This window comes from Alternaria atra, assembly GCF_907166805.1.
Source record: "Alternaria atra isolate CS162 genome assembly, contig: 21, whole genome shotgun sequence".
Classification (NCBI taxonomy): Eukaryota; Fungi; Ascomycota; class Dothideomycetes; order Pleosporales; family Pleosporaceae; genus Alternaria; species Alternaria atra.
The window spans coordinates 3,750,196-3,766,313 of NW_025091319.1; the positions used below are offsets into that span (position 1 = coordinate 3,750,196).

General features: G+C 51.6%; 5 protein-coding genes across 5 annotated transcripts; 3 read left to right on the forward strand and 2 right to left on the reverse strand.

The window, feature by feature from the left end:
- Positions 1 to 1,647: 1,647 nt before the first annotated feature.
- ALTATR162_LOCUS1670 (uncharacterized protein) lies at positions 1,648 to 5,372 on the forward strand (the record flags this gene model as incomplete). The annotated part of the gene is made up of 3 exons (XM_043309268.1): positions 1,648 to 1,764; positions 1,812 to 5,034; positions 5,083 to 5,372. The coding sequence occupies 3 exons, from the start codon at positions 1,648 to 1,650 to the stop codon at positions 5,370 to 5,372; spliced, it is 3,630 nt and encodes a 1,209-aa protein (XP_043165203.1).
- Positions 5,373 to 7,309: 1,937 nt separating this feature from the next.
- Positions 7,310 to 9,268, reverse strand: ALTATR162_LOCUS1671 (uncharacterized protein; the record flags this gene model as incomplete). Its single annotated transcript, XM_043309269.1, has 1 exon — positions 7,310 to 9,268. One exon carries the CDS (start codon positions 9,266 to 9,268, stop codon positions 7,310 to 7,312), a length of 1,959 nt encoding a protein of 652 aa, XP_043165204.1.
- A 1,175-nt stretch (positions 9,269 to 10,443) lies between these two features.
- On the forward strand, positions 10,444 to 10,910 carry ALTATR162_LOCUS1672 (uncharacterized protein; the record flags this gene model as incomplete). The annotated part of the gene is made up of 3 exons (XM_043309270.1): positions 10,444 to 10,697; positions 10,756 to 10,835; positions 10,891 to 10,910. The coding sequence occupies 3 exons, from the start codon at positions 10,444 to 10,446 to the stop codon at positions 10,908 to 10,910; spliced, it is 354 nt and encodes a 117-aa protein (XP_043165205.1).
- A 134-nt stretch (positions 10,911 to 11,044) lies between these two features.
- ALTATR162_LOCUS1673 (uncharacterized protein) lies at positions 11,045 to 11,746 on the reverse strand (the record flags this gene model as incomplete). Its single annotated transcript, XM_043309271.1, has 1 exon — positions 11,045 to 11,746. The coding sequence occupies one exon, from the start codon at positions 11,744 to 11,746 to the stop codon at positions 11,045 to 11,047; it is 702 nt and encodes a 233-aa protein (XP_043165206.1).
- Positions 11,747 to 12,394: 648 nt separating this feature from the next.
- ALTATR162_LOCUS1674 (uncharacterized protein) lies at positions 12,395 to 15,918 on the forward strand (the record flags this gene model as incomplete). The annotated part of the gene is made up of 4 exons (XM_043309272.1): positions 12,395 to 12,721; positions 12,776 to 13,750; positions 14,157 to 15,374; positions 15,421 to 15,918. The coding sequence occupies 4 exons, from the start codon at positions 12,395 to 12,397 to the stop codon at positions 15,916 to 15,918; spliced, it is 3,018 nt and encodes a 1,005-aa protein (XP_043165207.1).
- Between the last annotated feature and the right edge of the window lie 200 nt (positions 15,919 to 16,118).

The following is a 16,118-nucleotide window of genomic DNA, read 5'->3' on the forward strand; positions in this document are numbered from 1 at the left end:
ACGACCGACGGAATACAGTTTGATTGTCGCGTAGTCCCTGAATGAGGTAGCAGGGATAATGCGGAATGACCGCGCGACAATGAGGGTCTCGTTATGATCAGATTCTGGCATGTCGGTGCCTGCTTCAATCGTGAATACTAGACGCGTCCCTAGCGCGTTTCGAAAAGTGGGGCATCCGGGTCGTTCTTCCATCTCCCTCGCGTGGCTAACCTCATCATTCATCTGATCCATTGCCCTTGTCGTCAGCATACGGCTGATCCCATTCGATTCAACTGCTTTCTCGATCCCAATCGTCGTTCTTCGTGTCTCTCCAAGCGTCTCCTACCTATCTGCAATACTCGCAGCGTTCAATGCGCATGTGCTACGGGATCGTGTCCGTTGGCTTCGATCATACAACATCCAGTTTTGCCCGCGCACTGCAACCGGACTCTAGCTATCGTCGAGTCCGTGGAAACAGTGCAGTTCCTATAAATATCTCTTTATAGCACTACACTCCACATAATCATCACAAATAACGTAAGTTTTCCTCAATCCTAATGGCATTCCTTTATCAAAAGCCCACGTTGAGTCTGAGGACAGGCACATGTCACAGCAATCTACCAGAAAACCTACGGCGCTTATGTCATGAAAACTCCCTGCTTGTTTGTCGCCTTCTTCTAGCAACTAAGATGCTGCGATGCATGCCTTACGTTTGCTGTAGACATTGACATGGCTGCCGCACATTTCCCTCGGCCGTCTACATTGATCGAGTCGTACGAGGATATTCACTCCAAGTCCCGATCGAGATCTATTCGCTGTTATGTTTATCATGCCTGCTGAATTTGCCTTTGAATTTCAATATATATCCATTCTACATTGGCTGTGTGAGCACTAGGCTCTAGCAAACTAACCAACAAGAGAGAAAGGTACGACAGCTCTCCCGAAAGTGCGGAAAAGTATTGTGTATCGAAGCCAGCAAGACCGTTCAGAAGGGAGACGCTAGTCAACCATCGCAGGCGTTGATGAATTGCTGAGGGGCTCTCGTCTCAACACCGCTCCAGGTACCTGACTGGGTTGGTGAGTAGCTGACCAATGAAGAAAGGGCAAGATGGCTACTCGAATCGATACGATACCTCCACATGTCTGGCGGTATGTGGTCGCCTGCTCTTTCACTTTGCGCACTAGCTGCGCCTTTGCCCACTAGCTGCGCCTTTGCCCATGAAGATTTATCTCTCACCTTCTTGCGCCTCCCTCACAGACCCTTACTCCCACCAAATTACTAGCACTCCTGCCTAGCTGCTTCGTTCCATATAAGCCCGCACTCCCTTGCCACAAATTCTTCTCCACCACGCCTCCTACTCGCTCTCTCCACCCCTTCCTCGACCCTTGTTCTTCTATCGCCCTCCCCACCATCAGAGCAATTGCGAACGACGATTGTGGCTTCAGAAGATGCGGCTGCCAATCTTCGCATTACTGGGGCTGGCCGCCATCGGTTGCTACGCCAGTAGCTTCCCGTCCACTATCATCGACCGATACGACAGTGTAAGCTCAGCTCCAACATGCGACGCAAACAGGGACAGGCGTCAGGTTGCATACCACCAAACTTCAAACCATCGCTGTGATCTCATCCGGCCCGGCGGTATTGATGCGTCCAGCTACACCCATGCAATGCTCGCTTTCGCTGTCTTCGATCAGGAGACCTTTGCCGTTCGTATGGAGAATCCTGACGACGGCGAAGTCTATCGACAGTTTTTTCAGTTGCCAGACAAGGTGCATAAAGGAATTGTAAGTTCCGCGCTTCATCTATGTAGGACATAAGCTAACCGAAACAGGCAATCAGTGGTCCAACTCCCTACGCATGGTCGATCATGTCGAGCACCAAGACCAACAGGGCGGCCTTCATCGAATCGTTGAAGGAATTTCTCGCCACGTGGAAGTTCACCGGAATCGAGATTAACTGGGGGTGGCTGGATGCTTCAGATCGCAGAAGCAATGTCGCTGGTACCCAGAACGAGGTCGACCTCATGCACGAGTTGCGCGAAGCCTTAGGCAAGGACTTCAGCATCTCGGTCGTCACCCTAGCGCAGTCCGAGTATCTCAACACTACACACTTGAAGGATATGCAAGACGCGGTGGATTGGTTGACCGTTCTTGCCTACACCCTTGACGACCAGCCACACGCGGACCCCACAAATGTCGATACCTCGTTGAACCTCCTCTGGTCTGCCAACCTTGAGCCAGCTAAAATCAATGTGGCTATCGTTAATCGCGACGTGGATACACGGGCCCTGGAACTGGACCTTGCTAACAAGCACTGCCTCGGAGGTACTTCGCTCTGGGTCACCAATTGTGATGAAAACAACGCCCCTCCGCAACAGCCTGATGGCCTGGATAGTTTAGGCCCTTCACTTGTTGTGCATCCCAGATCCCCCCAAGGTATACCGACAGATCCGATTGTGGTCACGACATCTGCACGCGGTACTGGCATCCGGCCTTCCATCACCTACAGCAATCCGCCAGTTATCTCGAGCGTCGTTGTTCCATCTCACCACATCATAACATCTGTACAAGGTTCTGCGAAGCCATCTTCTGTGGTCTGGAGCAGCCAGCCAACGTCTCAGGCTGCGTCGTCCCTGTGGGTATCTTCGGTGCAAGCGCCTGCTCCGCCATCTTCAGCTGCCTCGTCTCATTGGGCATCCTCGGTACAAGCATCTGCTCTACCGTCCTCCGCAGCTTGGAGCAGCCAATCAAATTCGCACGCTGCATCATCCCAGTGGGTATCCTTAGTGCCAGCCCCTGCTCCGCCACCTTCTGCGGCCTGGAGCAGTCGATCCACTTCCCAAGCTGCCTCGTCCCCGTGGTCGCCTGCTCCGTCGTCTTCCACAGCCTGGAGCAATCAACCGTCTTCTCTAGCCGGCTCAAGTGGTGTCGTCCCATCCCACACTGCATCTTCGGTCCCAGAAAGTTCAGCTGTACCATCTTCTGGAGCCTCTTCTGTTGCTGCTTCCTCTGGAGCTGCAACCTCTTCAAACGCGTGGTCATCGGCGCGGTCTAGTACTGCGAGTGGCTCTGTGTCATCTTCTGGCGTTACAGCAAGCTCAGTCGGTGGGTCATCTGTTGCCGCGTCCTCTGGAGTGTGGAGCTCTCCTGGTGGCTCTGCCTCGCCTTCGAGTGTCTGGAGTAACCCTGCCGGTAGCACTACAACTGCTTGGTTTTCTGGGCCACCTGCTAGCTCTGTGCTAGTACCTGGATCATCCGTCCGGCCTTCTGGTTCCATTTCCACGGCCCAATCTAGTGCTCAAGGCAGTTCCGTTGCACAGACCTCGGGAGTCGCAGTCCCAAGCAATAGTCTGACTTCGGTCCACGGTAGCAGCACTCCAGGAGGTACCATCGTCTTCCCTCCCGGTAGCTTGACCAGCAGCAACCCATCAGTTACCCCCATCATCCCTCCTGGTATTTCTGGTAGCAGCACCCATGGAAGCATCAACTCCCCGATTCCAATTGGAACTTTGAGCAGTAACACTCCAAGCGGCGTTGTTCCCGTTCCGATTAGAACGCCGACTAGCAGTACTCCGGGTGGTTTTGGCCCGTTCCCTATCGGTACACCGACTAGCAGCACTCCGAGAGGAGTTGTTCCTAAACCTACTGGGACTTCGAGCAGCCTCCGTCCTGTGCCCACCACGACAGGTTGTCCCAAGGAGTGCGGGAGCCTCGACTGGTGCAAGATCTACTGTGAAAACTGGCCGTTTCCCCGGCCGATCGATGAACAGCCGCCACACGAATGTCTACTTCCCGAGAATATCCCCTGGTGTCACCCATGGTGGTTTAGTCCGATCGATGTCGACGGTAGTGATGGCGATCCAGACTCTCACACGGATACCGACCCGGATTGCAAAGAGAACAATTGTGTTGCTGAATGTTCCACGTGGAGGATCGCGACTTTCCTGTTCTTCAAGCGACCTGTATGCCCATGTATCCCAAAGAAGTGCGACAAGGATGGTGATAGCGACAGTCCAAGCGACAGCGACAAGGACGATCCGAAGGGAGTTAAACCAAAACCAACGTCATACCCCAAACCCGACAACAAAAAGTGCAAACTTCTCGGTTGCGGATGCGGGTGGATGGGTTTGGGCTATGGACCTGGCTGCCCTGGAAATGACTCCGAGCTGAACATCCCGTGTGGTATCTTCGGATGTAACCCCTGCACCTTCTTCGGTAGTTGTCCAGGTGCCAAGCAACCCGACGACTCCATCTTAGGCTACGGCGGATACTGTCGAGGGGCAGGATGCGATCCTTGCCCACCGGAGCTCTGCAACCGTCCAGGATGTACGATTCCAGGAGGTTGTGGACCGAAGCCTGGTCCTGCGCCAACTAGGCCCTCGAACGAACCGGATCCAGACAACTGCGAGGATAGCCAGCGTACTGTCATTACTGATCGTTTCATCATGTGCACAAAAGGATTTGATGTTTCGGCCATACCTTCGACCATGTGGGGTACTGGTAGCACATCATCCACGATGGTTACATCAGTATGTTTACCAATAATCGATGCCACTCAGACCATCTGCGGGCCGGCTCAGGGCTTCGATACCACAACAACAAAGACAGGCACCAACACGCTCACCTCCGATGCCCCAGCATGCACTCGAGCGCCACTCTCTCTGGATGATGATGAGGGAAACAACAATCCCGATGATTCGTTGTTCGATACGTCGAGCATATTTGCTAGCAACACCACAATGTTTGCAAGTTCGACTTCCAAGGTCATCTCCAGTATGACTTCTAGACGCTCTGCATCATCGACCTCTTCAGCAGGGCCTGCTCCTAGCCATAAACCTATGAATAGGAATGGTCACTGGAAGGTGGAGATTTCTCAATGGATGTGGGACGACTATTCGGAAGTTTCTTGGAAGCTGTACGATCCCAACGGCTTCCACGCTGGCCAGCACAATACGCGTGGGAACAAGCTTGAGAAAATGACGGACTACATCCAGTCGGTCAATCGTCCCTTTGGTGACTCCATGCCTTTTGGAGTCGACATGACCGTCTCAAAACGTAAGTAAAACTATTCAACTTTGTCTTTCTTGTACTAAGTCTTTCCAGCGCACGACCACGATCGTTCCAGAATTAACCTTGAGATTAAAAAGAAGGTCTCAGGCTGTGATTACATGAAGGGCGTGGAGTGTAGGCCCTACATGACGACAGAGGACTACATCGAGAGTCAGCCGTTTGCGTTCCAGACTTGCGGGAAGTCTTGTTCAGGTAACGGTAAAACTAGTCCTTTGGGAGGTCTAGAGGACTTGTGGTGCGATAATCTCAACACGGCTGATTGGGAGGCGTTGGCGAACGGATGGAAACGCAGCTTCAGCTGTGGATGGAAGGGTTATGACTGAGAGCTTCATCATTTTTGAGTGACCGCTATAGAGCACGTGGACGGTGGAAAGCTTTTTATATAATCAATCAAGAGCTGTATGTACCAAGGACTTAGAAGCGTAAGAACGTGGTGATCTAAGTGGCAATTGTCTGAATCCTCGAACTTGCTCCACTGTGTATGGTGTCATGATTTCTTCAAACGGAGCTAGCTAGCACGAAAAGCATTTCAATATCTATCTGTATGAGTAGCTATGGGTGACCTCGTGCAAATTTCGCGAAAGCCAAACATCCAAGTCTCCGTAGATGTTGACCGCAATACCAGAGTATACGCTACCCGCCAAGTCAAATGGTTCGATGCACACTACGTAAACTGCATGTGCACTCGCGTCAAGCTGCGAATGACAGGAGTTCTCGCACCGCTACCTCAGTGACGGGGGATGTTCCCAGTTGTAGTAGTAGTGCTAGCTTTCGGTGGTATATTTTTTGGTGTCACTTTCGCGTTTAGCTATAACTCTCGACTACTTGAATTTTCTTCATCTTCACGGAGCCGCTTGAAAAAGGTGGAACTGCATCTTAGAAAATCTTGATGGGAGTGCAGGTATCAAGTCAGGGTTGACCGGTTATCATGAGGAAGGTAGAATGTTGAATGATAACCGTCCAAGTCTGGACAAGAGATAGGACTTCATTGTATGGGATGACACGCTCTTCAATTGCCTTCTCTTCTCTGCTTCTCTTCTCCCTTGATGTTCTTGCGATCAACGTACTCCATGCCTGTACCTGAGTGTGTGTTACTCCCACTGTTTGAATGTTCTTTCTGCGCCTCGTAGTCTTCTTGATCACGCGCTGCCTTCTGAGGCGTCTTGGCTGACTTTTGAACACCGAAGGTGTCTTTTTCATGGGAAGGGTCGTTGACTTGATCTAAAATCCTGGGTGTTAGCGAAGAAGCACGAATGCAGGTGGCATGGAGGCCTTGCGGGAGACAACGTACCGGGCATGGTTGCTGTCAATGGACTGTGGTTGTTACGTGGATTATACAGGACACTGCGTTGATGTAAGCTTTGAAGGAGCCTTTGGGAGTACTGAGGCTCCTTTTTATGGCACTGTGTAGACGTCATGAGAACGTGGGGTCTCGTAAACGTCAACATGACGGATCGCGAGTCATTCCAAGGTCACTTCCCCGCATCAACACATTCCAACACACCTCACATGAGGAGAGAGCTTAACATCTGCAATGTAAATCATGTTTTGCTCAAACGTTTCCGCTAATTTGTTCTCGCGCACTCGCTGACCCAGCGAGATGCATTGTTCCTAGGCGTTCCTGATCGACAGCCCTAACCCCGCATCTGCCAGCCACCTCATTCCTGAAGCATATCAACCTTTCTTCTCCTGTCCCTTGCCATCGTCCTTTTTGTCTCCGTCTTTCTTCGATGAATCCCCCTTGTCGCCTGACGTTTGGGGAGCTGGTGCACCACCACCGCCACCAGAGTTCATGAACTTGTCGTCGAGTTGGTCTACGAGATGATTAGCTATGAGAACATGCAATACCGAATACCGGAGGCGTACCAGACATGTTGCAAGGTGTGTAGAAGAGGTGAAGTACGGTTGAGTTCGCTGTGAAGGCTGTCCTTGTTGGGAAGAGGAAAAGGAAGAGAGGATGATCCGACTTCGAGATGCGGACTTGCAATACCTGTCTTGTGGTACAGCATGCGACATGACGTTGTTGCGCCTTTCCCCACATTTGACGAGTAGACTGGAACCTAGATGCTGCAGGGTGTTAGTCTGGCCGTTTAGCCGTTCTAGGATTCCTGAGCCATGTCGGAAGAGGTAACATCACGAGAAAGTGGAAGGCTGGGAATGAGTCAATTTGTACTTCAGGGTGCTGTCTATTTCCCATGTGAAGCTAAATATTGCGCGAATATCATCGCAATCTACAATTGACCAGAAAACTCAACACTGGTTAGCGACGGCCTCTACTACCACGCGGCCCGCGACCACCCCTACCACCCCTACCACCTCTACCACCGTGACCGCCCCTGTTCGGGAAGAAGGACGGCTTTTGCCAACTACGGTCGCGAAACCACCGCCGGTCATGATATGTGACAATCACATCTTCGGAGACCTCCACATGAGGTTCCTTGGCTTGACGCATGAGGTAGAGCTGGCTCTGGGTCAACGGCATAATCGAGTAACCAGCGTTGATACTGTCAGTAATGGTACGGCGCAGGAATGTCGTGAATTGAGACTGAGAAGGCAGTTGCTTGAGACCCATCTTGGCCAAGAATTGCGGGAAGGTGCTAAACTCGTGGATCTCACGAATGTCTTCGGCCATGCGTGTTGATGTGCCAGTCGGAGGGGCTCCATGCGCGTCGAAGAAGGAGTTGCGGAGCTCAATGAGAGTCTTGTTGGGCGGGCGAGCTGCTGAGCTGAAAAGCTTCATGAACATCATGAGGCGATATGAGGTGGGTGATGCGGCGTATGTCATGTTGGTACGGTATCTAGAGATTGCAGAAGGCTCCAAATACGCGAGCTCAGCCATACCAGCGCCTTTGTAGTCGAGCATCCAGACAACGTTGCGTAGGATCGCTTCCTTTATGACTTCGTACGTCAACTCTTCGGTCAAACCCGCGTCGCAGATAAGAGTCGCTACCAGCACGTGGCCAAGATCAGGGAAGTGCGCCTTCGTACGCGGACCGGCCATGAAGCGCTGGATTATGTTGTTGGCGCTAGCGATGATCTCTTTGTGCTCGGTCGCGAGACATAGCAGAAGATGAAAGAGACCAAAGTATGCGTCAACGGCCTTTTCCGACGCATGGCTCAGGGTGCTGCGCGCATCAGGACCATTGTAGCCCTTCTCTGCGTCGGATGAGAACTGGACAACGACAGTATTCATGGTGTGATACAATACATCCACATAGTAGGGCTCATAGCTCGCCATGTTCGCCGTGGTGTGAATGTCCTGAATGCATGCCATCGCATCTGTCTTGACTTGGTTCCAATGGCGTCGGTTGAGCGGTAGAGGTAGCCACTTGTCGAAAGAAACACCCTGAACGCTGTGTCGCACACCATGCGTGTAGTATGCCTCCCAACTCAACAAGTCAAACTCGGATCGGAAGACTGGTCGATTACCGTCCTTGATGGAGATGCCTACTCCAAGCTTGGTGTTCAAAAACGATCGCTTGAGACAAAAGCATTGCAGTTCGCGAATCCGAATGAAGTCGTATGAGTTGATCATGGTCTTGATGGAAGGAACAGCATCGGCAAAGGCCAAAACGTCACGGGTCTTGGACTCAGTGAGTATCGCGAGAACAATCTCATCTGGCAGCGTGAACAACCTCGAAAGCCGGTTCGGATATTGAACCTGAGGCAAGGTGACGACAGTCGACGGGGGCGCGAAGTCGACCTCCATTTCATCAGCCGGTGTTGGCGGCGAATTCGTTCCAAACCCACACAAAGAGCATGCAAAATTATCTGCACGTCTACCACACATCTGAGTAGTCTCCTGCCGGTATTGAGTCAGATCAATAGTACCATTACCATGGTCTTGCTCTAGCGAGTCGCTGCAGAAGAAACTCAATAATTGGATGACGATACCTTTCAAGGTATAAGCTGGCGTCCAACCCTCTTCGGTATTGAGCATCGTAGCACAAATGTATTCATTGAACACGTTGGGATGATTGATGCGGCTTTGGATGGTGATGTTTGGCGCAATTAGTGGATATCGGCCTGGAAAGTTGATCTTGAGATGAAGCGGCTTCTGTCCTTCCGGGGTGAGGATGAGGCACGCCTTTGTTATGTCGTTATCATCGAACTCGATGTGGACATTTGGGTATGGGTCTTGCTTGATCTCCGCGATATCTTGTAGGAGCCGACGACGCAGTGAGTTTGATCGAATTATATTAGCATGATACTGTGCCATGACTGCAACGAAGTAGTATGAGGTTGAGATTGGCAAGTTGCAATCTAGTCGAGATTATGACAAAGGAGATTCTGAAAGGGAAGGGAGAGATTATAGTAACGTGCGAGGGAGCTGTCAGTTTATAGTCGGGCTGAATCACGCACACACGTGACTAGGCAGCGACAACAAGCGAAAGGAAGTGTGGGCCATGACGCCCTTCTGAGCAAGCTAACAAATCAAAGTCCTATTGTTTCATTGGAGATTTATCACTAAGGCTAGATAGCCACAGCACCTAGGCGTGTTCCTAGTAATTTTCTGTGTCACCGTGAACAAGCGAAGTACGTGAGCGCTATACGCGACACGCGCAACACTTCAACGACATAGTTTTCAAAAGAAAGAGATAGGTAGACATAGAGTTAATCTCCATCGCCATAGTCTGCCTAATGGTTTATCATTACGCCCTTCAGCTGCTAAAGTTAAAAAAGGGCGTTTAAGGTACCTACTTAGGCAGCCTCTAGCAAGCCACTAGTCACTACTATCTCTAGTCTGATTCTTTGAAGTTGCCGGGTTCTGTAAATCTGTGCGTTCGTTCCAAGATTCAGTTGAGTTGGAGAGATGGGGAGGTAGAAGTAAAGGTGAAAGTAAGGTTAGCGCATAGGGACATGCCGTTGCTTATGTGATATGACCCCATCAAGCAGTTACCATCTTTATGGATATTTGTTTCGAAAGCTTTACCATAAATATATCGCTTAGGTCGACCTAAGCATTTCGCCCCCAAATTTTGCGTTTGGGGCCAAATCGAACGTTGGAACCGATACGAGTAGCGAAATTAAAGCTGAACGCTTGTGCAGCTAGACACGGTGCAAGTTGGTATGTATAGAAAGAGGAATGCGAGCAAAGCGAGCATATATTGTATAGTTTAGTATATGAAGCCATTTTCATTGGGTTAATTTGGCGTGTAACTATTTGCCAAGAACGCTTAAAATATAGGGTGATGAAGAGATTCAGACCGCACGGCCATCCCTGCATCGCGCGACTAAGGAACACGAAGAATGCGAGAGCAAGTTGACATTGCCAGGTAGAATATGATTGCATATCTGAGGTATAAGAAGCCTTTCGCAGCCGCCTACCTGAATCATTCACCAGACCAAGACCTCATCGTAATATCATCAAAAAAGCATCAAACTCAAATCATCATGAAGGTCACAGCCCTCGCCCTCGCTTTCCTTACCTCGACTGCCTTCGCTCTAGACCCTACAGTCGCCCGTCGCGACCCTGCCGCTGAGATGGAGAAACGCGCCGTCGTCGGCGCAACAGTCCTTGTAGACGGTCTACGTTACCGTACATGCCCGAAGACGAGCTGCACAGCTCCGGGCCAGTACGCCAAAGGTACCAAGATCAAGTTGAGCTGCTATACCAGGACGGATACGACTACCGTAAATGGCGACAAGTAAGTAGCAGCGTCGATTGATCCGAGATTATACTGGGTCAAGCTAATGCGAGCGAAGGGGCTGGGCCAAGGTCTCCGGTGGCGTTGGTAATGGAAGATGGGTTGCAATGGCTAAGGGTACTTATGTGACGTGGGATGGTACGTTGCTTCCGTATCTGACATTAAGTGGAAGCTGTTCACTAACTTGGGAAAGCGCCATTGAATGCTTGCTGAGAATAGGATCCGTGTAAAGAGGCAATGGAGCTACCATGCGGCCTCGCTCGCTTATTGTCGCGACGAACTTCGCGATAGGTTCGCTGTCAACTGGCTGAGAGTGTGATTGGTAACTATCTTTACAATTGCAGAACCTATATCAGGACTCCCGCCTCTCCCCAAGTAACTTGTTCATCAGAGGTTGATCGTGCTACGAGCTTGTGACCCGTGATGGCTACGTTCTTCCACTTCAGACTTGTGCAGTTAATTGTGCCTTTGAACTTGCGACAGTCGTTTCCAGAGAAGACAATATATCCTAGTTCTGTTTCGTGACCACCAGCCTCTTTGGACGCACTTTGAGCAAAGTTCGTAGGTTCGCCGCTCCATCGAAACCAGAACTTTGGTGAGCGGAAGCTGTTCTTCTCGAACGTCTCGAAGCGACTCCTTTCGGGAGACTCAGGCTCAATGTTATCGCTATCCTCTTCTTCCTCGTCATCATCTTCATCTTCATCATCCTCTTCGTTCGATTCAACTGGCTCCACTTCTGTAATTGCCCGCCTAAGACTGTCACGACTGCCAGCTAAGATGACCGACGCTTGTAACACTCCCGGTAAAGATAGTTGGCCAATAACACCCTCGCCGCCTTCAGTCAGACGATACAGTTCCAGTGATGCGTCTTGTTCCGGTTGAGCATCCTCGTTAGTGCTCAAGGCCTTCTGCCATGCTGGACATTTGACTGAATAGCTTGCAAATGTTTTGCGTACGTCGAACGCGGCCGTATGTTTGGACTTGCTGCCGCGACCATTGCGATTGTGCATATGTCGTGATGAGAAGGCGGCATCTTGCCAGTCGTCCATGGTGAGTGTATGAGAATTGTCTGGATATCAGCTTCAGAGTTTGTTCGGATGGTTTTCGTGGACTCGCGTGCCTCGTCGCCAAAGAGAGATTGACGTCATAGACTAATTGGAGAATAGCCCTGGGTCCTTGAGAAAGCAGGCAATCAGCTACTCGTGACCCACCAAAGTTGCTGAACGAGTGAAAGACATGATTACCAGTGATATCCAATGCGAGGGTATCGCGGGGTATGCATACTCCGCACTTCCAACCTGCTTATATTGGCATCTCTACCTCAATGCAAGCCATGTGCCTATGAATAGGCCAATGAGCTGAGGTCTTGCGTGGCAGAGTCGCTAAATTCTGTCTTCTCCAGTAGGTTTCATTGTATTGTCCCACAATGCTCTGGTTGGACACGATGTTAGGTGGCATGGTGATATTAGTAGTGACAAGCGTTGAAAATCGTTCCTGCGGTCATGTACCCATGTTTGAAGATCTGGTTCCATAAGGAGACGATTGTGCCATTTTAGACCTGAAGATGAATGTACCTAAGTGTCATCGCCCACATGGGCATGGTGCTTTGCAGTGGGCCCCACGTGAACAGGCGTCGGCGGGAAAACGGGAGTCGCGAATCGCTCCGTCAGCGCAGCCCCAACTAACAGACACCAACGATGCCACCCAAAGGGACCAAGAAGTCAGCGCCTGCACCGCCAAACAAGACGCTCGTTCTTGACAATGGCGCATACTCAATCAAGGCCGGTCTCGTCCCTGCCGCTTCCGAATGTACATATGACGACTGCAGCGTGATTCCAAACTGCATCGCGCGCAGCACACGCGACAAGCGCACTTACGTTGGTGCCGAGCTTGACTCTTGCAAGGATTTCGGAGAGTTGGCATTCCGGCGTCCGGTGGAAAAAGGCTTCATCGTCAACTGGGAGGCAGAGAAGGCGATATGGGAGCACGAGTTTATGGGCGACGCCGTGGGGGAGGGGTTGAGGGTGGGTACGCACAGCCGCGAGCTCACGAAGGATATACTGGCTGACAGTAGACAGTGTGACCCAAAAGATACAAACTTGCTTTTAACAGAGAAGCCAAACTGTCCAAAAGAACTCCAGAAGAATTGCGACGAGATCATCTTCGAACAGTTTGAATTCGCTGCGTACTACCGATGCGTGGGCGCGACACTAAACGCCTACACCACTCCCACTGCGTCCTCGTTGTCATCGCTGCCGCAAGAGTGCCTCCTCATCATCGATACTTCGTACTCAGACACGACTATCCTACCCCTCTACAACGGGAAGCTCATACAGTCGGCCGTGCGGCGCCTCACAGTGGGGGGGAAGCTGCTCACAAACTACCTGAAAGAGCTCTCCTCGCTGCGACACTACAACATGATGGAAGAGACGTATCTGCTCAACGAGATTAAAGAGGCGGTGTCGTACGTCGTGCCCTCGTCGCAGCAATTTGCCACGGATCTAGAGCAGACATGGAAGGGACGGCTGGGGAATAAAAGAAAGCTGGATTCGAGCATTGTAGTTGACTACGTGCTGCCGGATTACGAGAATGCGATACACGGCCATGCGCGGCCCCACGACCCTGCAAAGTCACGCATGCGCCGCGGGCTGCAACCGTTACAAGGACCAAGGGAGGATCTGCTGCCTCTGGGGAACGAGCGCTTCGCTGTGCCAGAGTTGCTCTTCAATCCCTCGGATATTGGCATTCAGGAAGATGGTATACCCGGCGCCATCATGGAGTCGCTGAGCGTACTACCAGAAGCTCTGAGAATAGGTCTGCTGGCGAATGTTGTTGTAGTAGGCGGGAACTCGTTAATTACTGGCTTTATGGAACGACTGCAGACAGATTTGAGGGCTCTGGTACCGGCAGAGTATCCGCTGAAGGTAGTACGGGCAGACGATCCGATCAAGCATACATGGCTAGGAGGAGCAAATGTCGCTAGCCAGCCCGAGTTGCTGAAGGACTTGCTTGTGACCAAGGCCGAGTATGATGAGAGGGGCTCTACTTGGCTAGTAAAGAAGTTTTGCTGAGAGGCGATTCAGTATAAAGACAAATCAAATCAGTCTCAACCATCTCATACTGATCCAAGTCATCAGGGCGACAAGACAACCTGCATGTTCTGAGTGCTACAAAACTGCGCGCTCCTACAGTGCTCGGGGCTGCTGTGGCTGTGATTGGCTCATGTCCGGCGGCTTGGCGTGTTCGTCGATATGTCGAAGGAATTTCCGCTCCACGGGCATCACCCGCATCTCGAACCCAATGCGCCGAATACCGCGCCCCTCGCGGGCAATTGATCCCTCACATCCATTTTCTGCTTCGATACGGCAAACATTATCGCCATTGCCTTGCCGCTCTGCTCTGTCGCCCTGCACCCACCTCCGCACCGCAACCGCCGCTTTCTCCACGACCGCGCCCCAGTCATTCCTCCTTCCGGGTAAACAGGACAAGCGGAAGCACCAGCAGTTTGTGCGAAGATGGCAGAAACGTCTTCTCGGCGACTCGGAACCTATTGGCGCACATGTTGACCCATACGATCCCACATCGCCAGTCCGGATAGCACCCGAAGACCAGGGCGAATATGAAGAGGTGCTTGAGGATGAAGCCTCCAACTTCCCCATGTACAGGCCAGCGAAGCACGCAGGCGACCTTCAGCGGGTTGGTGGCGAGGACTGGCTCAGACAAAAGGTCGAAAAAGACATAGCCAAGGAATTCGAGAAACTAACACTACGGACATACACGCCGCTGACACTGGGCATGGCCGATGAAATCGAAGAGCTGACGGGCACACCATACACTCTCAAGGATGAGAACCTGATGATGGCGCAGACGATGCACGAGAAAACCAACTGGCCGTATACCCAGTACAACTTCGGTCTCCATTCCAAAGCTGCCCGAGTCACCGACATGCGCGCTCGTTTCACGCAAGCTGTTGCCGAGATCTACGCTCTGAGGCAGGCTGGTCTCGATATGGACTTCTCCAAGTTCGCCAACCGAGGTGTTTACGATCGGCCACGCTGGGTCAAGGACATCAAGCTAGTTAGGACAGAAAGCGGCGAACTTGCTCTTGCCTTCCCGGAGCACAAGAGCCTGGATGACCTTCTGACGACGATGCAAATGGCACCTTCTTGGGAAGCTGAGCCAGACGAGCTCCTTGTGGAGGAGGTTGTTGAAGAGCTCGAGGGTGCCAACCTTTCCCAGGAGCAGGTACCGACCATGGATCCAGAAACACCAGCATACAAGAGGGCGGCAGTGGTCAAGCAGGATGCCGAGAAGCCGTTTGACTTCATGTCGAACCGTCCTGTGCCTCGCGCGAAGCCAGTTGAAGAACCAGTCAAGCAGCCAGTTGTTGAGGAAGTGGTGGTTCAAGAAACCGCACCTCCTCAAGATACTCCTGACGCAGCCCTAAACACTCCTCCCGCCCATGCAGCGGACCCAGAGCCCATTAACGAAATCGCCCCAGCAGCAGCGAGCGAGTCGCGACATGCTATTCTTGAGGAAAGAGCGCAGCGCTCGGCCGCCGACTTTGCAGCTCTGAAGAAATCGCTTCAGCAAAGCAAGGGACAGTCTTCTGCTATCAAGCCCGAAGAGACCAAGTGGCGACACATCCCCGTTGCTGACATTGACGTCAAGTTCGCTGTACGTCTACCCAAAAATTCTGCTTGATATCTGCTGACATTTATAGCTTTTCAAACGGCTTTACCAACTGACTGGCTGCCGCATCTCCGACCCGCACCTCTCTTCAGCGAACACTCTAGGCGATCTATACAGTTACCTCTTGGAGGCCGCCAAACCTCAACCTACCAGTCTTTACTCTGCTATCCACATAGAAGGCCAGAAGGCACGTGAACGAGCGAAGCAGCAAGCCGCATCTGAAGTTGTTACTAAGCGGAGGGCTGACCTGGGCGACTTAATCAACATGGGCAATGTCGAGCTACGTCGCGTCAAGGCTAACAAGACCGAGAAGCGCAGCAAGACTGGTCTGGACAAGGTGGTGAGCTATGCTCTGTGGGAGCGTGGTCTGGGCAGTGGAACACCATCCAGGATCCTCGAGATTAAAAGGAGAAAAGCACGTGGTGTAAGACATGCGCGGACACAGCGTGAGCTTGTCAGTCCTTTAAGCAGTAAGGCTGCCAATTTTTTGGCAAGTAAGACGAAATCAGCACAACCGTCGGCCGTCTAGATGGGACCATGAATACACCTCCACTCAGTCCAGGGCTTATAGCATGCTGTGTGTTGAATGGTTCAAATACATTGTATAGTATGTACTCTATAGGCAGAATTTGGAATGCATAAAGTTGTGCTTCTGCCGGAGCGTTCATCAGCACGCACTCATAGACTTCATGAAACAGACACTGAGCATACACTATGAATTACAATGCT